This window comes from Gopherus flavomarginatus, chromosome 1 (assembly GCF_025201925.1).
Source record: "Gopherus flavomarginatus isolate rGopFla2 chromosome 1, rGopFla2.mat.asm, whole genome shotgun sequence".
NCBI lineage: Eukaryota > Metazoa > Chordata > Testudines > Testudinidae > Gopherus > Gopherus flavomarginatus.
Window position 1 is genome coordinate 351,297,269 of NC_066617.1, and position 25,577 is coordinate 351,322,845.

The 25,577-nt window shown below is 44.5% G+C and overlaps 1 protein-coding gene across 3 annotated transcripts in view; it reads right to left on the reverse strand.

Moving 5' to 3' along the window:
• EED (embryonic ectoderm development) overlaps positions 1 to 25,577 on the reverse strand; it is a 45,063-nt gene that overhangs the window by 13,931 nt on the left and 5,555 nt on the right. For 2 of the 3 annotated variants that reach the window (XM_050941386.1, XM_050941400.1), the window contains exons 2-4: positions 12,935 to 13,224; positions 5,909 to 6,061; positions 576 to 668 (exon numbers count right to left, since the gene is read on the reverse strand). In XM_050941386.1, the coding sequence (XP_050797343.1) occupies positions 576 to 668; positions 5,909 to 6,061; positions 12,935 to 13,224 (536 nt within the window). Of the gene's footprint in view, positions 1 to 575; positions 669 to 5,908; positions 6,062 to 12,934; positions 13,225 to 13,786; positions 13,848 to 25,577 lie in introns of all 3 variants that reach the window. The other variant, XM_050941395.1, reaches the window with a different exon arrangement.

Below are 25,577 nucleotides of genomic sequence, written 5' to 3' on the forward strand. Positions count from 1 at the left end.
ACTGACAACCTTGGAAAAATGAAGTTCTCTTATTTACTCATAAAACTGATACTGCATGGGTTGCTCTGAATGCTCTCTGCTAACTATTTCTTAAGGCTGCTGCTAAGTGAAGGTCTGTTCACCAAGAATCCATCAACTCATCTCATATAGGCCACTAATCTTTACTTACTATCAGTACTTGGCACATTGACACCAATAAAGATGCTTCTTTCATCCTGTTGTACATCACTGAGCCCTTTAAACATGTTATCTGAGAACCAACACTTTACCTGAAAAGAATTTTAGTGTCTCCCTTTCACAGATATTCCAACTTCTACGCAACTGAAGGAATTTTAGTAAAATATGAGCCTTATTCTCAAACCGCTGAAGCGTACCATCACACTACAATGCACTGGATTCACCCATCTTAAAATTGCAGGCATCAACAGCCTTGAAAAATGGAATACAAACCACCATCACAGTATTTTAAATATTGAACACTGGTAACCGGATTGGAGAAGGAAGAAACTGGCACACAGAAACAGAACCACACTTAGAGGTAACATGATTAGACAAAAATTGAGCATATTACTCACTCTGTTGCTGCCTACAGTGGCAAACACTAAGGGATCTCCTTCCTTACTGTGCCAGTTAAACTGGACTCCAAACAATGGCTGACTGTGGTCCTCCTGTAAAGGAAAAATAAGGTCAAGGAAACAGGTGAGAATAGAGACCAGACACGATTTCTCAGAAACTCATGATTTGTGGCAAAAGGAGCCTATTTTTGTACAACCTCTTCCCATATAAAAGGGCACCACATTTATAGCCATTTATATATTCTGACACAATGTTTTGGGGGGGCCGGCAGCCCAAGCCCAGTAACCATGACTTTCTGGCAGAACAAGTTTAAGCTTTGTTGTAGTCGTGTATTTTTTGCCTGGAATGCTCAAGACCCGAATGCTTGTGGGAGGAACTCTTTATTTGGAGTTGGCTTCTTAAATACCTTCATGCTGTTTCACGTCTAGTACTCCTTGATGAAACATGTAGGAGGCTCAATCGAAGTGATATGAACTACGGAGGTGAAATCTTGGAAGACTGTTGCCATTTTCATAAAGTAATAACATGAATAATGTAATGATAAACAATAATGGAGTAATAGTGTCATTAAAAAAAATAAACATTATTTCCAAGATCACTGTTTCTATCATTTATGCTCAGGGAAGAGAGAAAATCCCTGGAAATATTCATTTTTAAGAGGGGGTTCACAAGAGTTGATATTTTCATGAAAGGGGTTCGTGGGTTGTTAAAGTTTGGGAACCACTGCTCTAGAAAAAAGCCTTAGGGCATGTCTACACTCGCCATTTAAAGTGCAAAATGTCCCCTTTTTTGCGCAAAATCCACAAAATTAACAAAAAGGTTAACTACTTTTTGTGGTGAAACTCAGAAGTTTCACCGCAAAAAGAAAACCACCTTCACAAGAGGTGAACAATTCTTACCGCTGTTTTTTTGCGGTGATGTGAAAGTGAAGACACATTCTTCCTGTGTAAACACTTTTTGGCCTCTGCAGGATATCTATCCCACAGTGCCAAAAGCGACCACTCTGGCCAGCACCTCCGCTGTTCTGATGCCAGGTAAATGAACATCTGCCCCTCCCCCTGTAAAGCCCCAGGACAGCTTGTCAAACAACAGCTGGAGTTATGCATAGCTGTGAGGTATACCAGCCCCCTCACCACTATTGAGGATGGATATATGTGCATGTGATGTTTTCTCTTTTTTAAAAATAAAAGCACAAAATTTTCAAAATGAAGCAAGCTTTATTTGTGTGTTCACATTTCTGTACATGTCATCACAGCTACAAGTCAACTTCACTGAAATTACAGACATAAACACCACGTAGCACAGCACATGCTGTTAACACTTCCTTTCCCAAGCCCAGCAGCAAAGTTTTTGAAAATGAAAATCATTAAACTTTTCTGTCAAGGCATCCTGGATCCTAACTGCCACATGCTGTGCCCCTCTAATAGCCCTGGTATCTGGCTGCTGAAACTCAGCAACCAGGCATTCAGCCTCCACACATGAGTAAACCTTTCGCCCTTCCCCTCACAAATGTTATGTACAGTACAGCACATTGCAATAACCATGGGAGTATTTTCCTCACTCATTTCTAGTCTACTGTACAAACATCTCCAGCGTGCTTTCAAATGCCAAATGCATGTGTTAGGACATAGATATTCAGGCCTGTTTGCAAAGGCCTATACTCTAAGAATGTAGGTGTATTCTTATCACTTAGCTAGTTACAGAGGTATAAAAGAAAGAATCAAAATCACGGTCTGCCGGTGTAAGGGCCTTCTCTTACTGTGACAGTCTGAGGCCCTGTTCTTAGGCTAAGGCCTCTGGCTAAGCAGCAGAGGCAGCCGTAAACTGGGAAAAGTATAGTCACATCCTTACATTCCAAACAAGTCACATAGAAATAAGGTGGTATTGGGCTGTTAGGAATACAATCCAGTCCTGATAATATCTATCACCTCCAGAGAAAGGGAAGTGCCTAGAAGATTTAAAGGAAACTTAGTTTGGTAGCATTCTGTCTGGCAAGAACTCACTTACAAATAGCTGGGGTGTGAAATCCTCATTTCTGTGTTGTTCAGTCACTGTAGTCCCCATTTTCCTGTCTGGTTTTGTGATTGTTTCTGTCTGCTGTATAATTAATTTTGTTGGGTGTAAACCAATTAAGGTGGTGGGATATAATTGGTTAGATAATCATGCTACAATATGTTAGGACTGGTTAGTTAAATTTCAGTAAAATGATTGGTTAAGTTATAGCTAAGCAGAACTCAAGTTTTACTATATAGTCTGTAGTCAATCAGGAAGTAAGAGAGGGGGGGAATGGGAATCATGTTTTGCTAAAGGGAGGGAAATGGGAACAGGGACACAGGCAAGGCTCTGTGGTGTCAGAGCTATGAAGGGGACACTAAGGAAGGAAATTGAAATCATTGTTTGCTGGAAGTTCACCCCAATGAACATCTAATTGTTTGCCCCTTCAGACTTTAGGTATTGTTGCTTTCTGTTCATGTGAGAAGGACCAGGGAAGTGAATGGGTGAAGGAATAAGACCTCTAACAGCACATTCCACAGCCACTCTGCACCTACTCAGCCTGTTGTTGAAATGTTCCTTACTGACATCTAGGTTTCCAGTGTATGGCTTCATGAGTCATGGCATCACTGGGTAAGCTGGGTCTCAATGGGCATTTCCACTTCCCCAGTGGTGATCCGCTGGCCTTGAAAGCAAGTCCCTACTTGCAGCTTTCTGTAAATGCCAGTGTTTTTAAAGATACGTGCGTCATGCCCCTCCTTCCGGGACCATCCAGCATTAATATCAGTGAAATGCCCATGGTGATCCACTAGCGCCTGCAAAACCATGGAGAAGTACCCCTTACATTTATGCACTTGGTACCAAGGTGGGTCCCACCACAGTTAGGGAAGCCCATTTCTGCAAAGCCATTCAAAACGTCACGCACATTACCAAGAGTCACGGTCTTGCGCCGTAGGATGCAATTAATGGCCTTGCATACAAGAGTTACCACAGCAATGGTCGATATCCCCACTCCAAACTGGTTCGCAACCAACTGGTCTGGGTTTGGTGCTCAGCACAGTTCCATGAAGGTCGCTTACCACATCCAAAAGTTTTGAAGCCACTAGTCGTCATCCCAGACATGCATAATGATACGATCCCACCATTCTGAGCTACTTTCCCTAACCCCAAAAACACCATGCCAAAAGCAATTGAATGTTACTTAGGGCATGGCTACACTTGCAGATGTAGAGTGCCGGGAGTTAAACCAGCCCTCGGAGACAGCAGCAGGGAAAGCACTACCGTGTGTTTACACTGTCAGCAGCAAGCACAGTGTCATGGCCACATTAGCAGCTCTTGCAATGTCAGAGAGAGCAGTGCATTGTGGTAGCTATCCCAGTGTGCAAGTGGCTGCAGTGTGCTTTTCACGGTGGTGGAGTCTGACACAGAGTGTGTTGTGTGTATGTGGGGGGAGAGACTGTGTTTTGGGGGGGGCAGAGAGTGTGTCAGCATGCTGCCTTGTAAGTTCAGACAGCAGCAGGGGGAAACCTCGACATCAGCCCTCAACGCACAGACCCCTGCCTCGGGGCAGCAGCATTTCAGATGGTTTTCTTTGTCCCAAACAAGCATGCTGCTGTCAGAGATAGAGCTTTGAAAGGGGATATCAATGACAAGAGTGGCCACTTGACTTCAAGGGATTATGGGATGTTTCCAGAGGCCAATCACAGTGCAGTTTTTCAGCCAGGGCGCAGCAAGCGCTATGCTTCTCGTGAAGGTGGATTACCAGGAACACTCCAGCTGCAGAGTCCAGGCACTCTAAGTGCCTTGCCAGTGTGGATACCTCAGGAATTAGGATGACCGGGGCTGATTTAATGTGCTCTAACTTGCAAGCACAGCCAAGGCCGTATTTCCATTTCAGGCAGCTCATCAGGCATCTCTGACTGCAGTTCTCTTTGCAAGTTTAAGACCAAATAATAAAAATAATATATAAATAATAATAAAAATAATATACCTATCTCATAGTGGAAGGGACCCTGAAAGGTCACTTAGTCCAGCCCCCTGCCTTCCCTAGCAGGACCAAGTACTGATTTTGCCCCAAATCCCTAAGTGGCCCCCTCAAGGATTGAACTCACAATCCTGGGTTTAGCAGGCCAATGCTCAAGCCATTGAGCTATCCCCCCAGGGAAAGAGTGGGAGAATTGTGAAATACCACTCTGAAGCAGGTAGGAGTTTAAGGCACAGGCCCAGAGGACTCAGGTCATTCAGACACCAGGACAGAGGGTGCAGCTAGCCCTGTAATCATTACAATGTATTTAAACAAAAATTAAAAAAAAAAATTAAAATTATCTATCTGTCCAAATCTGAGTTTGAGTTTAGGAAAAGCAGAAATGCATCTGCAATGATATTAACTCTTACAAGGAAAATCATACAATGCTCAGCTGTGGTCTTGGAAGGTAAATAAAGATAGTATTTTGTTTTAAAAGGCAAGATGTCAAAACAGCTCAGACAACTTACATCAAGAAACTACTGTTTTCTCAGAAACATCTATATGCCGTAAATCATCCCAGCACACACACTTATTTACTGCTTAACCTTTATGTCTATACATATTCAGTTACTGATTTGAGCTCTCAAAATAGTTACCCCCCAAAAAAGACATTTTACTTACTTTTAAGGGACTTTGACAACTAATTTGTAAAAAATATTACATATAAATAGCACAAAAACAGGAAATAAAGGTTTGCTTTATTTGGAAAGTTATACTTTTGTTTTCTTGGCATTTAAACACACTAAGGGAGCTCCTACACAAGTGTTTAAAAAATATTTTTAGAGTGGTTTTTCAGACTCAGTCATAACAGCGTTTAAAATTTACAGCAGTGAGTAATAGACACACTTCATGGTTTCCTTGAGGGCAAATGTGTAAAAACAGTAAAAGTAATGGAAAGCAAGTCTAGGAAGGTAGAAACATCCTGCTCCATACATCTCTACAAGATAACGTGAAATTCCATTCCTTTAAGTTGTTTTGGTGATTTTTCACTCTGAAGTGTAGTCTTGTTACACTTTTGTATAGGTCAAAGAAGGGTAACATATTTCATACCACATGGCATAAGCTATTTCCCTAAGGATCATGAATGACATCTCCACTCCAAATACAGCATTTAATTATGGCTATTTCTGTGGGGTTCATCGTGATAGTATCTGCACAATATTGCATAATTAGCTTGGACGGACAGAGAAAGGGAGAAAAAGGATCACCTTCCTCTGAAGCATGAGCAAAGCTGAGATATCAGATAGTATCTCTAAATCAAAGTGGTCATCGCAACTAGTGTCCAGTTTCCAACCTCATCTATTTGAGCCTTACCTTCAGACTATTTACACATTTAAAGGAGTATTTGCATTTCTTGGACTTCCATTTTCCTTTTCCCCAGCTTTTTCTTCCTGGTGCATTGGGAGTGTTTGTTGGGGTGTCAGGGCGTTCGGTGTTAGTACCACTTTCTATACTAACAGCATCATCCTGAAAATATACAAAATGGGTAGATATCAGTACCTAACTTATGAAACCCAAATAATGGAAAAACTAGCTGCTTTTACATTTTTTTCCACCAATAGGAATACTCTCTGCACACAGACTTCAAGAAAAAAAAGTTTCAAAGGGGAAAAAAATAATGTTATAGATTTTCTAAATAAAAACAGCATTCGTCTGTAGAGATATTGAAAGGTCAGACAACTGTGTCCAGTGCAGTAGTAAAGTTATTTTTTTCAGGAAATATTACGTTACTGGTCATCTTTCCAAAGTCAGAAACTTTAGCCCTTTAATTGTTTTGATTCAAGTATGTTAAAAAAAGAGAGCAGACAACTGTAAGACTCCAGAAGGACTCCAGAAGCAGGGGAATGTTTTCATTGCTTAGCCTCCTACTCTTACCAACAAATTTCTATCTGTACTGAGACTAAATGACACTCAATTTCCCATTTCACCACATGGAATTTGGTTAGATAAGAAATAGAAACTAAACCTTTTCAGGATAGGGAAACGGTCTTAAAAAAAAAGGGATGGTAATTATCTATCTCAAAGGCATTTTACAGGAAAAAACAATGTTTATAAAGACCGCAGTGATATTTATAACGAAAAGAATATTTGAGAGCAAAGAATTATTGTAAATTAACTCCTGTCAGGAATGTAGCTTTCCTAAGAGTGCTGTCTTCTGTATGGTGTCAATAAGTATTCAGGAATAAAAGTGAACAGTAACGGATTAGCCCTACAACACCTCTGAGCCTAAACAGACACAAAAGACTGACAGTAACGGCCTGATTTTCCAAAGGTACTGACCAACTACAGCTCCCACTGAAGAGCTGCAGCAGCTCAATACCTCTGAAAGCCAGGTCATAAGTGAATCACCTAAGTCAGAGGGAATCATCCCCTCCATGTTCCCCCCCTAGAATGGGGCACAGTTTCAGGGTAACTGCACCTTTACGTCCCTGACCCCGTGCTTATCTCAAAGAAGGCACACTTAGTCGAGAGGCCTGAGACCTTCATCTCTCTCTGCACAGTGACTTTGAATGGTAGTTTACCAACATGTAGTAGTGTTCAGGCCCCCTTGGATCAAAGATCAGGTCCATTTGTTGAGATGGAAAGAAATTTCCCTCCCTTGCCCCACCCATATTAGGTTAAATATCAGCCTTTTATGCCAGAAATTCTTTGGTTCCTTGGGTTTCTGATACCCATTTGAACCAGTATATACAAGCCAACCCAGGGAGTAGTACTCCCTCTTGAATTGTTTACAATCCCTGGGACTGCAGTAATCATCCCCTACAGTTTTTACTTCATGGAGGAGTTATGGTAACCCTCCCCTCCGTGGAGCTGAATAAAGTCCCTGGCCCAGCAGATACACAGAACATTAACAAATTCAATATGGTACCCAAAAATACTGCATGTGCTTGCAATCTCAGTCACTGAAGGACAGCTTCCCTTCTGAGCCATAGGAAGTTTGTGGTCTTTAATTCCATCTTCCTACCCCCACTAAACTTAATGAAATTCCAGTTTCAGTAGATTTGTCAAAAAATAGGCCTTGTCTGCATTAGTAGGATTTTGTCAGTATGGTGTGGATGTAGTTATATTGGTATAAAAATGTTTATTCCAGTATAGTTTATGCAATATTACATGGTCGCAATCTACTTGGCAGAGCCATGTCAGTACAATTTTTAAGTGTTGGTCCCCCAAGAAGCCTCTTTTGTGATTCTTGGATAAAGTAGTCTCCTCCTCTCTCCTCCATCGTGAGCCTATTCTTCAGTAAGTCAGAGAGCCCAAATCCTCAAGTTATTCCTTATCCTCAAGCTGACACCACAGCACTCTGTTAAACTAAATACTAAAAGTATGTGTTGTACGAAACACAAAGACAACCAAAAATACAACACACACTTGCTAGTTCCCTGAATGATCAACTGAAAATAAAAAACAAAACAAAAAAAACAAAAAACAAAACAAAAAAAAAACACTAACTGGAGGCTTTTCCTCCTCCCACATCTATACCTCACAGACAAGTGTTAAAATTTTAAACAGACTTTATGAGCTGTAAAGCATACATTTTACAGATACCTCAAAATGATGTTTTCTGTAATACGCAATAATCCTGGTAACATCTGAATGCAAGCAAGCAACACTGACACACAGGTGCATTCAGAGCAAAGGTACAGTAGCAAGCAAAGATAGTATATCTGAGTTGAGACAATGTAGATAGTCTTATGTGCAGCTTTCACTAGTATTCTCATTGAATTTATGTAGCATACCTAGTTCTTGACAAACACAGAAGACAAAGTCCCCCCGCACACACAATGAGTTTATACTACAGACACTAAATCCCACAACCTTTACTCAGGCAAGACTCCCTGCAAAGCAGTTAGATACAGTACCATCTTCACTTGTTGTAGTACTCAAGCTCTCAGCACACTTTTACATGTCAGTTTTGTTTGCCTGCTTTTTGATCCTAGGAAGCATTTTGCAACCATACAGATACCTGGAATCAGTGAGAGTTAACAGATACTGCAAGATTTGACTCTAGACCTAAAAAAATAATAATAATAATTAAAACATTAATTCATACTAAGAACATGTGGGCAGATGGGCTTGGAGAAAGCAAAGTGGGTTTGGGGCAGAAAGGGAGAAAGCTGTGGCCACATCTATGCTATAACATAGTTACAGCCCATGTTGCTATAACCCCATAAAGAAATCACAGACTACAGTGACAGAAGGGGGTTTTGCATTACTGTAGGAACTCCATCTCAAGTGATTCTTCCACTGATCTTCCAGACAGCACAGCTACAGTAGAGAAGGGCAACAAAAATTATTAGGGGTATAGAACAGCTTCCATTTAAGGAGAGATTAAAAAGTCTGGGACTTTTCAGCTTGGAAAAGAGACGACTAAGGTGGGATATGATACAGGTCTATAAAATCTTGACTGGTGTGAAGTAAGTAAGTGTTATTTACTCCTTCACATAAGAACTAGGGGTCACCCAATGAAATAGATAGCCAGCAGGTTTAAAACAAACAAAAGGAAGTACTTCTTCACACAGCGCACAGTCGACCTGTGGAACTCCTCACCTGGGAATGTTGTGAAGGCCAAAACTAACAGGATTCAAAATAGAACTAGATAAGTTCCTGGAGGATAGGTCCATCAATGGCTATTAGCCAGGATGGGCAGGAATTCAACACCATGTTCTGAGTGTCCCAAGCCTCTGTTTGCCAGAAGCTGGGAGAGTACAACAGGGGATGGATCATTTGATGATTGCCTGTTCTGTTCATTCCCTTTAAAACACCTCGCATCGGCCACTGTTGCAAGACAGGACACTGGGCTAGCTGGACCACTGGTCTGACACAGTATGGCCATTCTTAAGTGCGGTGCCAAGAGTGTGGATTTTTCATACCTTTGAGTGCCAGAGCTCTGTCCATCTAAGGCTTTGTCTACATTAGCACTTTTGTCAGCAAAATGTCTGTCAGTCAGGGGTGTGAAAAAAATACACTGTTGCCTGACATAAGTTTCACCAATAAAAGGGCCACTGTGGACAGCGCTACATCAGCAGGAGACACTTTCCCGCTGGCACAGCTACTGCTGCTCAAGGGGGGTGAGTTAACTATACTAGCAGAAGAGCTCTCTCCTGCCAGCATAGAGCAGCTGCACAGGAGACCTTACAGCGGTACAGCTGTGGTTGTGCCACTGTTAGGTCCACAGTGTAGACACAGCCTACATTTTAAGTGTAAACCAGAGCTGGCCTAAACTACAGAGAGGTCGACCTTCCTACGCCACTCAGGGGTGTTAAAAATTCACTCCCCTGAGACACAAAGCCAACCTAAGGTGCAGTGTCTACAACACTGGGTCAATGGAAGAATTCTTCTGTCGACCTAGCTACCGCCTCAAAAGGAAGCGGATTTAGTACAGCAATGGAAAAACCCCTTCTGTCACTTTAGTAAGGGCTCGTCTATACTGGCAATGCTAAAGCACTGCCGTGGCAGTGCTTTAATGTGGCTTGTGTGGCCGTGGCACAGTGCTAGGAGAGAGCTCTCCCAGTGCTCTTAAAAAAAAATCCACCTCCACCAGGCCGTAGCTCCCAGGGCTTGGGGCACTGTTTACACTGGCGCTTTACAGCGCTGCAACTTGCTGCGCTCAGGGGGGTGTTTTTTCATACCCGAGCAAGAAAGTCACAGCGCTGTTAATTGCCAGTGCAGACAAGCCCTAAGTGTCTATACTACTAGTGTGCTAGTCAGCTGCAGCAGTTCAAGCACAGACATACCTAAGCCTATTTAGGCTGTGTCTACACAGCTACTTCCGGCACTAAAACTTTATCGCCGCTCATTTGGGGGGGGGGGGGCGGTACTAGCAGTAGGAGAGCTCTCCCCCAGCAATAAAGCATGTCTACACTGCTCACCTCACAGTGCTGCTGCTGCCATAACATGGACAGTGTAGACATACCCTTAAAAAGCTGGTTTGGAAGCAGAATGAAAGGTAGGCAAAGGTGGGAGAAAAAAGACAAAAGGAACAGTTGGGAGACAGGACTGGGTGGAGCACTGGAGGCAACAAGAATGTGAAGACAAAAGCAGGAGCAGAGCTATTCAGACCCCTAAAGGTGAAGATAAGGTGCTTGAAATCTGAGTGGATGAAAATTAGTGAAGTTTGTGGGGGATGGGGGATTGATACAGTTATTTTCTTCAAGAGCAGCAAAGAATCCTGTGGCACCTTATAGACTAACAGATGTTTTGGAGCATGAGCTTTTGTGGGTGAATACCCACTTCGTCTTCATCTGTTCAAGTTTCAATCTCTTTATCTTTACCTTCAGGGGTCTGATTAGCTCTGCTCCTGCTTGTTTCCACATTTCTTGTTGCCTCCCATGCTCCACCCAATCTTCTCTCCCAACTACTCCCTTTGTCTTTTTTCCTCCCACAAAATTTTGCCTTCCCTTACTTTGCTTCTACCTCCTGGAAATGATACCTGTCCCCTTCTGCCCCAAGATCTCTTTCATTTAAGTCTTTCACTGCTACTTCCCCCAAGGCCATCTGCCCACATATTCTTAGTATGACTTATTATTTTAACTACTGTTTTGACATGGCAGGAGCCTGTATGTAGAGAGAAAAAGGGGCAAAGCAGAAGTGACCGACCAGGGTTACACACAGGACTTTTTAGTATTGTATCCTATTATTTCAGAGTTTAAACTACATAAATATGACCAGAGATTTTGTTGGTATTTAAATCACTATACAAATATTATACATGTGTTACAATAAATACGGACTTCACATTTATAGAAGACTATATTACTAAATCTAATCTGCAATGGATTACACTTAGTTGCAGAAATCTAACACAGCTCATTGCAGAACTGGGACCTCACAATTTAATTTTAACAGTCTAACAGAAAAGACTTGCAAACTGTATTGTGTGAATGAATGACCAGAATGTAGCTTATGGTACAAAAGCAAAAGAAAAAAATTTCTAACAAGTTAGGTATGAATTTCATTGGCTTGTATAATAATTTTAAGCACATCCTTTTGATATTATACAACAGGTCTGTTGCAGCCAATCATTTGCTTTTGTTTTGTTCTTATATTAGAATAGTCTCTTTAGAGGCATATATTTGGTGATAAATTTTTGCCACAAAAGTGGAGTTTTCTTCCACTATAATAACTTGAATTTAAAAACATTCTCAAATAGAATCTCCTTTCACCAAAAGGCTACATGTATGTAGGAATATTGCAAAACATATTGTTCCACAATACAAGATTTAAAAAGAGAGACAGCACGCACACACAGTGTTTGATTTTTCACTTTCAGATGTTTTACTAGAAACTGATTAACCATTTAGACTATAAAATGAAAAAATCTCTACCTCTACACCTCGCACACCTTACCTCAGAGGTACCTGCCTATCTCCCAGCCCCACCTTACTTAATTATTTAGGAATATAGTATCTCCTGAGCCCCCTCAGACCTAAAATACCCTCTCCCTATTTAGAGTGCAGGGAGCATCAAACAGAAATTTCCCCATCACTATTTTGAGATGAAGGAGGACTCTGGTCCTACAGCCCTATAGGGCCTTCTCCTTCCCCCACCACCACAGTGGATGCAACCTAAGACACAAATCCCAGAACCTCCTCACTGCTGGAGGGTCCTCTCCATGCCCATATATTATGGTGGGGCCCTTCAGTTAAGGGAAAAATCCCAAGCTACTTGAGGAGATTTCCCAGTATCCCCCTGGAGAAGGCCCGAGGGTCGGGGGGGGGGGGACATTGGAGCAAGTCCCAGTAATGGGGTGACCCCCACCTGCTGGGAGGGATGGGGGATTCCCCTGAGAGAAGGCTCCAGGGTCAGGGGGACATTGGGCAATTCCCAATAATGGAGTGACCCCGCCATGAGAGAGAAGTGGGGATCCCCCCGGGAAGGAGAAGGCCCCAGGGTCGGGGGGGGTTTGACATTGGGGCAACTCCCGGCAATGGGGTGACCCCGCCATGAGAAGGATGGGGGATCCCCCCGGCGAGGAGAGGCCCACAGGAGGCGGCATTGGGACAATTCCCGGCAATGGGGTGACCCCGCCTGCTGGGACGGATGGGGGATCCCCCGGGGAGGAGAGGCCCACAGGGGGTGGCATTGGGACAATTCCCGGCAATGGGGTGACCCCGCCATGAGAGGGATGGGGGATCCCCCCGGGGAGGAGAGGCCCACAGGGGGTGGCATTGGGACAATTCCCGGCAATGGGGTGACCCCGCCGGCTGGGAGGGATGGGGGATCCCCCCGGGGAGGAGGAGGCCGCAGGGGCAGGGGTTTCCCCGTGTTAAGGGCGGGGAACCCCCCAGTAACGGGCTGGCCCCAGCCCCGGCTCCGCTGGGGGCCCCGCTCCCAACTCACGTTCTCGTCCCCGGACAGGTCCCCGGGGTTGCTGTTCTCGTCGCTGCTCAGCTTCTGCTTCTTGGCCGGCATCTCGCTCCCTGCTCCCGCCGCCGCCGGGGCATCAGCCCGCTCAGACATCTTCCCCGCCCCCCGCCGCGGAGCGTAAAGCACGCCCGGGCCAGGGCCGACGCACCGCCGTAAAGAGTCCGCCTCACGCCGCAAAGCAGATTGACAGCCTAGTGACGGGAGCTGCCACACTGCTGAAAAATCCAGCCTAGCCCCTGCCACCCTAAGGCTGCTAGAGCTGGCTGGGGGAGAGAGAGAGAGGTGGGTTGGGTACTATAGGCAGGCTCAGATAATCTCAGGGGTCTTTTTAGTCTCTCATCTTCCATTGATTTCAAAGGCTGGCAGGAACCTAAATACCTTTTACGGTTTGGCCCCTAGCGGCAAAGCTTCCGCCCCCCCCCCCCCCTTTTCTAATTTTTATGACAAAACCGCCTCACTGAGCCACTGAGTCCTGTGGCACCTTAAAGGCTAACAGATGTATTGGAGCATAAGCTTTTCTGTTAGTCTTTAAGGTGCCACAGGACTTATTGTTGCTTTTTACAGATCCAGACTAACATAGCTACCCTTCTGATACTAGTCTTCACTAAATGGCCTATGGCTGTCAGAACTGGAATTCCTCACTCCTTCACGGTTTCTATGTTTTCATGCTGCCCTGTGTCTTTCTGACAACGTATCAGCACCTTATTCATAATACTCCATTTCCCCCGTGTTTTTATTAAATGAGATCATGTATTTTTTTTACCTTAAGATGTTTATATTTCTCAAAAAGCTTTTCCATTTTTTTAAATGAAAGCCTTTACATACCCATAAAAGGTGATCGTTTGTTTCTTCCACCTGACAGAGTGCACATAGTCCATCTTTGTGTCTGTTCTTTCAGAAAAGAATAAAATAGGCAATTAGTACTCTAAACAAAAGCACTTCATTAGTCCTATGCAGACCCTGGAGTGCGTCATAATCATCAACTGTAGGGCATAATTCAAATTTTTCTCTTCCTCTTTTTTCATTAATCCTATTTTTTTTTTGACATTTCTCTTTTAAATTTGTTTTAGGCATTCAAATTCCTGTTTACTTAAGGGTATTTCTACATCAATCCTTCCATTTCTTGCAGCATTTTTAGCTGCTTTGTCCACCATTTTGTCCCCTGTTTTCCCAATCTGTGCTGGAATCCAAGCTAATTCTATGTGTATCCCCATCAGTACTTACTCTGCTATTAGAAATAACTGCATTGAATAAATCACTTATACATACTGAGACACTCTTTTTGATCGCCATAAGGCCTGAGATTGAATCTGGAAAAATGACCACTGCTGCTGGGCATACATCCCAGATCCAATTTAATGCTAGCATTACTGCTATTAGTTCAGCTGTCATGATAGCTATGTAGTCAGATAATCTTTTAGATGTACTAATTCCCAATTTTTCCATCCCCTTTCTTCCTGGTTCTCTTCTTTTTGGGACCTTGTCATAAACAGATAGCTAAGGGTTAATGTCTCTTTCACCTGAAGCACCTGACCAGAGGACCAATCAGGAAACCGGATTTTTTCAACTTTGGGTGGAGGGAATTGAGTGTCTAAGGTCTTTTTTTTTTCTGCCTGCCTGCTTTCTCTGAGCTTTGGAGAAGTAGTTCTACTTTCTAGTCTTCTGTTTCCAAGTGTAAGGACAAAGAGATCAGATAGTAAGTTATATGGTTTCTTTTCTTTGGTATTTGCATGAATATAAGTGCTGGAGTGCTTTGATTTGTATTCTTTTTGAATAAGGCTGTTTATTCAATATTCTTTTAAGCAATTGACCCTGTGTTGTATCATCTTAATACAGAGAGAACATTTGTACTTATTTTTCTTTCTTTTTATATAAAGCTTTCTTTTAAGACCTGTTGGAGTTTTTCTTTACTTCAGGGAAATTGAGTCTGTACTCACCAGGGAATTGGTGGGAGGAAGAAATCAAGGGGAGATTTGTGTGTTGGATTGCTAGCCTGACTTTGCATGCCCTCTGGGGGAATAGGAAAGTACTTTTTGTTTCCAGGATTGGGAACAGAGAGGGAGATTCACTCTGTTTGGATTCACAGAACTTGTGTCTGTGTATCTCTCCAGGAGCACCTGGAGGGGGGAAGGGAAAAAGGATTATTTCCCTTTGTTGTGAGACTCAAGGGATTTGGGTCTTGGGGTCCCCAGGAAAGGTTTTTCAGGGGGACCAGAGTGCCCCAAAACACTCTAATTTTTTGGGTGGTGGCAGCAGGTACCAGGTCCAAGCTGGTAACTAAGCTTGGAGGTTTTCATGCTAACCCCCATATTTTGGACGCTAAGGTCCAAATCTGGGACTAAGGTTATTACATGGTGGCAGCGGTGGGATATAGACAGAACCCAGAAGCCAGTAGAAATATTATATTTTTCTTTTCTCTGCTAAGGGCTTTTTAGCAGAGAGAAGCAGTTGGTTTTAAAAGGGAACCAGAGAGAATTTTTTTTTCTGCTCTCTCTCGCAGTTTGTGGCTTGCATGTTAAGGGTCTTTTGTCATGCAATAGCCCTCCCATTAGGAGGCAAGTACCGGCACTTATATGCATGCAAATAAAGTGGTTTTTCTGGTTTCCCTTCATTGAACATTAGCTAGAGAGAGAAAAGGAAAATTAACTAAAGGCACTGTTGCTAGGCAGACTTCAGGAGGCAACAGAGAACCTGCAGTTCAGAAGATAAACACCGGAGGGCACCCCAACACAAGAAAACAGGAACCATGACTTCTAAGGCAAAAATTGACGCCCAAGAACAAATCAAAGAAGCTGAACACAGGCGACAACTGGAAATAAAACAAAAAGAGATGGAGATGAAAGAAAGAGAAGAACAGATCAAAGAGGCAGCACACAAAAGAAAACTAGAAGAAGAAGAGATGGCCTACCGAAGGAAACAAGCAGAAGATGAGTTGGCCCACAGAAGGAAGCAAGAAGAAGAGGAGGCGGCCCACCACCGAGAAATGGAAAAACAACAAAAAGAGAATGAAGAGAAGGAAAAACAGAGAAAACATGAACTGGAGTTGGCAAAAGCTGGGCTGCCTGTGCCAGCCAACCCTAACAACCCGGCACCAAATATTGCTCCACAGCACAGAAAATTTCCCACCTACAAGGCAGGTGATGACACCGAGGCCTTCTTGGAAAATTTTGAAAGAGCCTGTCTTGGGTACAGCATTCCCGAAGACCAGTACATGGTAGAATTGAGGTCACAGCTCAGTGGACCTTTAGCAGAGGTGGCAGCTGAAATGCCTAAGCACCAAATGAATGACTATAAACTTTTCCTAACCAAGGCCAGATACAGGATGGGGATAACCCCAGATCATGCCCGTCGGCGCTTCAGAACCCAAAAGTGGAAACCAGAGGTGTCATTTCCCAAACACGCCTACTACATTGCAAAAAACTATGAGGCCTGGCTAACAGGAAACAACATTCAAACCTTGGAAGAACTGAACCTCCTCATACAAATGGAGCAGTTCTTGGATGGTGTTCCTGAAGACATCACACGGTACATACAAGATGGAAACCCCAAGAATATCGCTGAGGCGGGGGAGATTGGAGCCAAATGGATGGAACTGGCAGAAAGCAAGAAAGCTACTGTCAAGGGGAACGATTACCCCAGGGGGCACACAGACCATAAACCCTACAACCGAGGACAGCCAAAGACCCCACATACCACCCAAGTAAAGCCACAGATACCCTACCCTTCAACCTCACCAGTCTCCAGTAACTCACCTCGGCCCAGTGACCCATCAGATGGAAGATGCTTTAAGTGTAATGAACTGGGACATATCAAGGCCAAGTGTCCCAAGAACACCATGCGAGTGCAATTCATTACACCACCATCACACCAAAGATTCCCAGGCCCGGATGCCTCTCAAATACCCTTGGAGCGAAGGGAAAATTTGAGAGTGGGCGGAAAGAAGGTTACTGCGTGGAGAGACACGGGGGCACAAGTGTCAGCTATCCACCAATCCTTCGTTGACCCCAAATTCATCAACCCAAAGGCCAAAGTTACAATTTACCCCTTCATGTCACAAGCTGTAGACTTGCCTACAGCTCAACTGCCAGTCCAGTACAAAGGCTGGTCAGGAATGTGGACTTTTGCAGTCTATGACAATTATCCTATCCCCATGCTACTGGGGGAAGACTTGGCCAACCAGGTGAGGCGGGCCAAGAGAGTGGGAATGGTTACACGTAGCCAAACCAGGCAAGCTTCCAGACACATTCCTGTTCCTGAACCGTCCACAGAGGCCCCGTCTGTGTTACCAGAGACCCAGACAGAGGTAGAGGACCCGGATTCCAGGCCTACCACTGAAACAGCCACAGCATCTCCAGTCCCAGGCCCGGAACTGGAACAGCAACCAGCACCAGCAAGTGCAACCACATCTTCAAACTCAACGCCAGAGGGCGCCAGCGAGCCAGAACTGGCAGAAGCAAAAGACAGCCATACCCAAAAGGCTCAGCCAGAGCCTGAAATGCCCTCAGGTGCACCAGCGGAGAGCGGTTCACCAGCAACGGAAACAACCCCATCACCTACAGCGCTTCCAGAGGGACCAAGCCCAAGTCCACAGTCTGAGGAAGAACTGGTGACCCCAGCCTCAAGGGAACAGTTCCAGACTGAGCAGGAAGCGGATGACAGCCTTCAGAAAGCTTGGGCGGCGGCACGGAGCACCCCACCGCCTCTCAGCTCTTCTAATCGATCCCGGTTTGTTATAGACCAAGGACTTTTATACAAGGAAATTCTTTCTGGTGGACACCGGGAAGAATGGCAGCCGCAAAAACAGTTGGTGGTTCCAACTAAGTACCGGGAGAAGCTCTTAAGCTTAGCCCATGATCATCCCAGTGGCCATGCTGGGGTGAACAGAACCAAGGACCGGTTGGGGAAGTCCTTCCACTGGGAGGGGATGGGCAAGGACGTTGCCAAGTATGTCCGGTCTTGTAAGGTATGCCAAACAGTGGGAAAGCCTCAAGACCAGGTCAAGGCCCCCCTCCAGCCACTCCCCATAATTGAGGTCCCATTTCAGCGAGTAGCTGTGGATATTCTGGGTCCTTTCCCAAATAAGACGCCCAGAGGAAAGCAGTATGTACTGACTTTAGTGGACTTTGCTACCCGATGGCCAGAAGCAGTAGCTCTAGGCAACACCAGGGCTAACACGGTGTGCCTGGCCCTAACAGACATCTTTGCCAGGGTAGGTTGGCCCTCCGACATCCTTACAGATTCAGGGTCTAATTTCCTGGCAGGGACCATGGAAAAACTGTGGGAAACTCATGGGGTGAATCACTTGGTTGCCACCCCGTACCACCATCAAACCAATGGCCTGGTTGAAAGGTTCAATGGAACTTTGGGGGCCATGATACGAAAATTCATCAACGAATTCTCCAATAATTGGGACCTAGTGTTGCAGCAGTTGCTGTTTGCCTACAGGGCTGTACCACATCCCAGTTTAGGGTTTTCACCGTTTGAACTTGTGTATGGTCACGAGGTTAAGGGGCCCTTACAGTTGGTGAAGCAGCAATGGGAGGGGTTTACGCCTTCTCCAGGAACTAACATTCTGGACTTTGTAAGCAACCTACAAAGCACCCTCCGACACTCTTTAGCCCTTGCTAGAGAGAACCTAAAGGATGCTCAAGAAGAGCAAAAGGCCTGGTATGACAGACATGCCAGAGAACGTTCCTTCAAGGTAGGAGACCAGGTTATGGTCTTGAAGGCGCAACAGGCCCATAAGATGGAAGCCTCATGGGAAGGGCCATTCACGGTCCAAGAGCGCCTGGGAGCTGTAAACTACCTCATAGCATTTCCCAATTCCTCACTAAAGCCTAAAGTGTACCATGTTAATTCCCTCAAGCCTTTCTATTCCAGAGACTTACAGGTTTGTCAGTTTACAGTCCAGGGAGAGGATGCTGAGTGGCCTGACGGTGTCTACTACGACGGGAAAAAAGACGGTGGCGTGGAAGAGGTGAACCTCTCAACCACCCTGGAACGTCTGCAGCGGCAGCAAATCAAGGAGCTGTGCACTAGCTTCGCCCCATTGTTCTCAGCCACCCCAGGACGGACTGAACGGGCATACCACTCCATTGATACAGGTAATGCTCACCCAATCAGAACCCCACCCTACCGAGTGTCTCCTCATGCCCAAGCTGCTATAGAACGGGAGATCCAAAACATGCTTCAGATGGGTATAATCCGCTCATCTACCAGTGCATGGGCATCTCCAGTGGTTCTGGTACCCAAACCAGATGGGGAAATACGCTTTTGCGTGGACTACCGTAAGCTAAATGCTGTAACTCGTCCGGACAACTATCCAATGCCACGTACCGATGAGCTATTGGAAAAGTTGGGACGTGCCCAGTTCATCTCTACAATAGACTTAACCAAGGGGTACTGGCAAGTACCGCTAGATGAACCTGCCAAGGAGAGGTCAGCATTCATCACCCATGCGGGGGTGTATGAATTCAATGTCCTTCCTTTCGGCCTTCGAAATGCACCCGCCACCTTCCAGAGGCTGGTAGATGGTCTACTAGCTGGACTGGGAGAATTTGCAGTTGCCTACCTCGATGATGTGGCCATTTTTTCAGACTCCTGGCCCGAACACCTACTACACCTGGAAAAGGTCTTTGAGCGCATCAGGCAGGCAGGACTAACTGTTAAGGCCAAAAAGTGTCAAATAGGCCAAAACAGAGTGACTTACCTGGGGCACCAGGTGGGTCGAGGAACCATAAACCCCCTACAGGCCAAGGTAAATGCTATCCAAAAGTGGCCTGTCCCACGGTCCAAGAAGCAGGTCCAATCCTTTTTAGGCTTGGCCGGATACTACAGGCGATTTGTACCACACTACAGCCAAATCGCTGCCCCACTGACCGACCTGACCAAAAAGACCCAGCCAAATGCAGTTAAGTGGACTGATGAGTGTCAAGAGGCCTTTACCCAACTTAAGGCAACGCTCATGTCGGACCCTGTGCTCAGGGCCCCGGATTTTGACAAGCCATTCCTAGTAACCACAGATGCATCTGAGCGTGGTATAGGAGCAGTGCTCATGCAGGAAGCAACAGATCACAACTTCCATCCTGTCGTGTTTCTCAGCAAGAAACTGTCTGAGAGGGAAAGTCACTGGTCAGTCAGTGAAAAGGAATGCTATGCCATTGTGTACGCCCTGGAAAAGCTACGCCCATATGTTTGGGAACGGCGGTTCCAACTACAAACTGACCATGCTGCACTAAAGTGGCTTCATACTGCCAAGGGAAACAACAATAAACTTCTTCGTTGCAGTTTAGCTCTCCAAGATTTTGATTTTCAAATTCAACACATCACAGGAGCTTCTAATAAAGTTGCTGATGCACTCTCCCGTGAGAGTTTCCCACAATTCAGTAGTTAAAAAGTGTTCTTAAAATGTACAAGTCTGTTAGTTATATACTTATAAGTATATGTAAAGGTGTATGTGTTGTATTAATCTGTTTATTTTCAAGTTCTACAAGGAAATCGCCGCCAGTGAGCTTCCCCACTGTCTGCAATTTGGGGGGCGTGTCATAAACAGATAGCTAAGGGTTAATGTCTCTTTCACCTGAAGCACCTGACCAGAGGACCAATCAGGAAACCGGATTTTTTCAACTTTGGGTGGAGGGAATTGAGTGTCTAAGGTCTTTTTTTTTCTGCCTGCCTGCTTTCTCTGAGCTTTGGAGAAGTAGTTCTACTTTCTAGTCTTCTGTTTCCAAGTGTAAGGACAAAGAGATCAGATAGTAAGTTATATGGTTTCTTTTCTTTGGTATTTGCATGAATATAAGTGCTGGAGTGCTTTGATTTGTATTCTTTTTGAATAAGGCTGTTTATTCAATATTCTTTTAAGCAATTGACCCTGTGTTGTATCATCTTAATACAGAGAGAACATTTGTACTTATTTTTCTTTCTTTTTATATAAAGCTTTCTTTTAAGACCTGTTGGAGTTTTTCTTTACTTCAGGGAAATTGAGTCTGTACTCACCAGGGAATTGGTGGGAGGAAGAAATCAAGGGGAGATTTGTGTGTTGGATTGCTAGCCTGACTTTGCATGCCCTCTGGGGGAATAGGAAAGTACTTTTTGTTTCCAGGATTGGGAACAGAGAGGGAGATTCACTCTGTTTGGATTCACAGAACTTGTGTCTGTGTATCTCTCCAGGAGCACCTGGAGGGGGGGAAGGGAAAAAGGATTATTTCCCTTTGTTGTGAGACTCAAGGGATTTGGGTCTTGGGGTCCCCAGGAAAGGTTTTTCAGGGGGACCAGAGTGCCCCAAAACACTCTAATTTTTTGGGTGGTGGCAGCAGGTACCAGGTCCAAGCTGGTAACTAAGCTTGGAGGTTTTCATGCTAACCCCCATATTTTGGACGCTAAGGTCCAAATCTGGGACTAAGGTTATTACAGACCTATCTGTATATATCTGACAAAAATGACTACACTTTTCATCTATATACTGGAATCCTTCATTCTTAATAACTAATGCCTCTTTTTCACCTGTAAGTTTGTGAAATAAATCTTAATACATGTTTGGACTTTCCATCCATAGCTAATTTTCCCATGACTGAAAGTTTTGGCTTCATTCAGCTTTCCTTGCCTTAACTCAAATGGCATGTGGAGTTCTAACATCATGTGCTGTAATTCACCTACTGAGTTCCCAACAATCCTCATAGATTTGTTTGAGTCTTTGATCATTGCAGTTACCATTACCTTTGGCCCAGAAAGTTAGGTTCTGTAGTTTCACAGTGTAACTGGTATTTCACTAGAAGCTATCTGTAGCACACATATAGGTGTTGTAATAAATGCAACACACACAATTGGGCTTGTGTTTGTAAGCAGAGTCAGGATGAGCTCTACCCTGACATCTGGTGGTGAAGTATGGGGAGTGTGGAAAGGAATTTCAGGTATTTGCACTGGCACACCCACCCCACCTAGCATAGCCCACGGCAGCCTGGGATGGTTATTTTGACAGCTCTGGGAAGCCTAATTTTTTTGATTATTGGGGCAGAAGGAATAAAGTGTTGTCACCCTGATTATGTGAATGAGGAACTATGAGACTGCGTTATGACAGAGATGTCTCACTATCCATTAAGTAGCACCTGCTAGACAAGGGACATGGGTGCCAAAACCCAGTGAATGGAGAGAGGTTGGGGACTGGTGTGTGTATGTGATGGTATGGGCTGCTTTTTGAGAGCCTGGAACCAATTGCACATTCTTCTCTCTCCACTGTTGATGAGCAGAGCTAATTTTGAATCCTTTAGGAGTCCATCTAGAGGCTGCTGACCTGAATTCATGTTGGGCCAATGGTGCGCCAGCATTGGGGCTCCCCTACTACAAGCTGAAATCACTAAGAGCTGAAATCACTAAAAGAGCTAAGCTTACTGAGCTGAGATCACTGAGGGCTGTGTTAACTAGTGGGGGAGCCTGAAGATCTATTGCTAAGCGGCTGGCAGAGTGGAGCAGTTTTCAGCATGTTGGAGCAGCCCATGGAACAGTGAATGGAGTGGAGTGATTTGCGGGGAAGGCTGAAGTGGTTCACGGGTCGGCTGGAGGAGCGGCACAGCTGGTGGAGTGGAGCCAGTCGTGGTGAAGGCTGCAGCAGAACTCCACGGAGAGGCGGAGCAGTTGGCTCCGGCCCACGTAAGGTGTCCCTTAACATCCTGTGTGAGCTCCCTCCCCCGCCCATTTCCACCCAGGTTGGGGGTGGGTAAAACTCTGCAGATAAACTTTTGAACTCTGGGGTGATTGGACTTAAGACCCTAAGGGGGAAAGGACATTGCCAAACGTACTTGGAGGTGGATTGGTTTTTTTTGCTTATGGTTTGTGTTATAATCCAATTGGTGGTGTTTCTCCAATGTGATGCTGCATTGTTTCCCTCCTTTATTAAAATGATTTTGCTACACTCGGACTTCGTGCTTGTGAGTGGGGAAGTATTGCCTCCTAGAGGTGCCCGGGGGGATGGTATGTAATTATCCCAGGTCACGGGGTGGGGGCTCGAGCCGGTTTTGCACTGTGTTATTGAAACGGAATCCCTGAATACCGAACCCGGCCCTTGTTGCTGCCAACTCAGAGGGGCAGAAGGGTTACATATTAAATCTAATTTTTTAAGTTCTGATTTTGATGCTGACCCAGAAGCTTGGCAGTTATAGTCAGTAACTGGTCTGATGAAGGTTCTGTATACTATTAGCAGTGTTTTCGTATCCACCCCCCCCCCCCAATTAGTTCCAGTGAGACATAAGCAGGTTAATCAGAGATTCATAGATTAGGGTTGGAAGAGACCTCAGGAGGTCATCTAGTCCAACCCCCTGCTCAAAGCAGGACCAACCCTTAACTAAATCATCCCAGTCAGGGCTTTGTCAAGCTAGACCTTAAAAATCTGTAAGGATGGAGATTCCACCACCTCCCTAGGTAACCCATTCCAGTGCTTCACCACCCTCCTAGTGAAATATTTTTTTTCCTAATATTCAACCTAGACCTCCCCCACTGCAACTTGGGACCATTGCTTCTTGTTCTGTTATCTGCTGCCACTAAAAACAGCCTAGCTCCATCCTCTTTGGAACCCCCCTTCAGATAGTTGAAGGCTGATATCAAATCCCACCTCACTCTTCTCTTATCTTTAACACAGTTTACATGGTCCTCCTGTCATAAACAGATAGCTAAGGGTTAATGTCTCTTTCACCTGAAGCACCTGACCAGAGGACCAATCAGGAAACCGGATTTTTTCAACTTTGGGTGGAGGGAATTGAGTGTCTAAGGTCTTTGTTTTTCTGGCTGCCTGCTTTCTCTGAGCTTTGGAGAAGTAGTTCTACTTTCTAGTCTTCTGTTTCTAAGTGTAAGGACAAAGAGATCAGATAGTAAGTTATATGGTTTCTTTTCTTTGGTATTTGCATGAATATAAGTGCTGGAGTGCTTTGATTTGTATTCTTTTTGAATAAGGCTGTTTATTCAATATTCTTTTAAGCAATTGACCCTGTGTGTTATCATCTAATACAGAGAGAACATGTGTACTTATTTTTCTTTTGTGTGCTGCCTCTTTGATTTGTTCTTCTCTTTCTTTCATCTCCATTTGTCGCCTGTGTTCAGCTTCTTTGAATTGATCTTCGGCCTTAATTTTTGCCTTAGAAGTCATGGTTCCTGTTTTCTTGTGTTGGGGTGCCCTCCGGTGTTTATCTTCTGAACTGCAGGTTCTGTTGCCTCCTGAAGTCTGCCTAGCAACAGTGCTTTTTTCCTTTTCTCTCTCTAGCTAATGTTCAATGAAAGGAAACCAGAAAAACCACTTTATTTGCATGCATATAAGTGCCGGTACTTGCCTCCTAATGGGAGGGCTATTGCATGACAAAAGACCCTTAACATGCAAGCCACAAACTGCGAGAGAGAGCAGAAAAAAAAATTCTCTCTGGTTCCCTTTTAAAACCAACTGCTTCTCTCTGCTAAAAAGCCCTTAGCAGAGAAAAGAAAAATATAATATTCCTACTGGCTTCTGGATTCTGTCTATATCATCCCACCGGCTGCCACCATGACATAACCTTAGTCCCAGATTTGGACCTTAGCGTCCAAAATATGGGGGTTAGCATGAAAACCTCCAAGCTTAGTTACCAGCTTGGACCTGGTACCTGCTGCCACCACCCAAAAAATTAGAGTGTTTTGGGGCACTCTGGTCCCTCTGAAAAACCTTCCCTGGGGACCCCAAGACCCAAATCCCTTGAGTCTCACAACAAAGGGAAATAATCCTTTTTCCCTTCCCCCCTCCAGGTGCTCCTGGAGAGATACACAGACACCAGCTCTGTGAATCCAAACAGAGTGAATCTCCCTCTCTGTTCCCAATCCTGGAAACAAAAAGTACTTTCCTATTCCCCCAGAGGGAATGCAACATCAGGCTAGCAATCCAACACACAGATCTCCCCGATTCCTTCCTCCCACCAATTCCCTGGTGAGTACAGACTCAATTTCCCTGAAGTAAAGAAAAACTCCAACAGGTCTTAAAAGAAAGCTTTATATAAAAAGAAAGAAAAATAAGTACACATGTTCTCTCTGTATTAGATGATAACACACAGGGTCAATTGCTTAAAAGAATATTGAATAAACAGCCTTATTCAAAAAGAATACAAATCAAAGCACTCCAGCACTTCACCACCCTCCTAGTGAAATATTTTTTTTCCTAATATTCAACCTAGACCTCCCCCACTGCAACTTGGGACCATTGCTTCTTGTTCTGTTATCTGCTGCCACTAAAAACAGCCTAGCTCCATCCTCTTTGGAACCCGCCTTCAGATAGTTGAAGGCTGATATCAAATCCCACCTCACTCTTCTCTTATCTTTAACACAGTTTACATGGTCCTCCCAAAGTAATTTAGTATCAAATATTACCCCTAAGAATTTGAATCTTTTAACTGTATCCATTTGTCCTCCAGACAGATGCAGTTCACATTCCTTTGTAACTTTGCTTTTTTTAAAGCTCAATCCTTTGGCAATGGAAAACCTGAAACCCCATGCATTTCCTGGGTTAGAGGTTTCTCGTAATGCTTTGTAGATTCTCTTTTCTGCCACCTCAATATTCCTGCTCCACTCAGTTATCTCTGACTAGAGTGACACCTATCACAGCACTATTAGT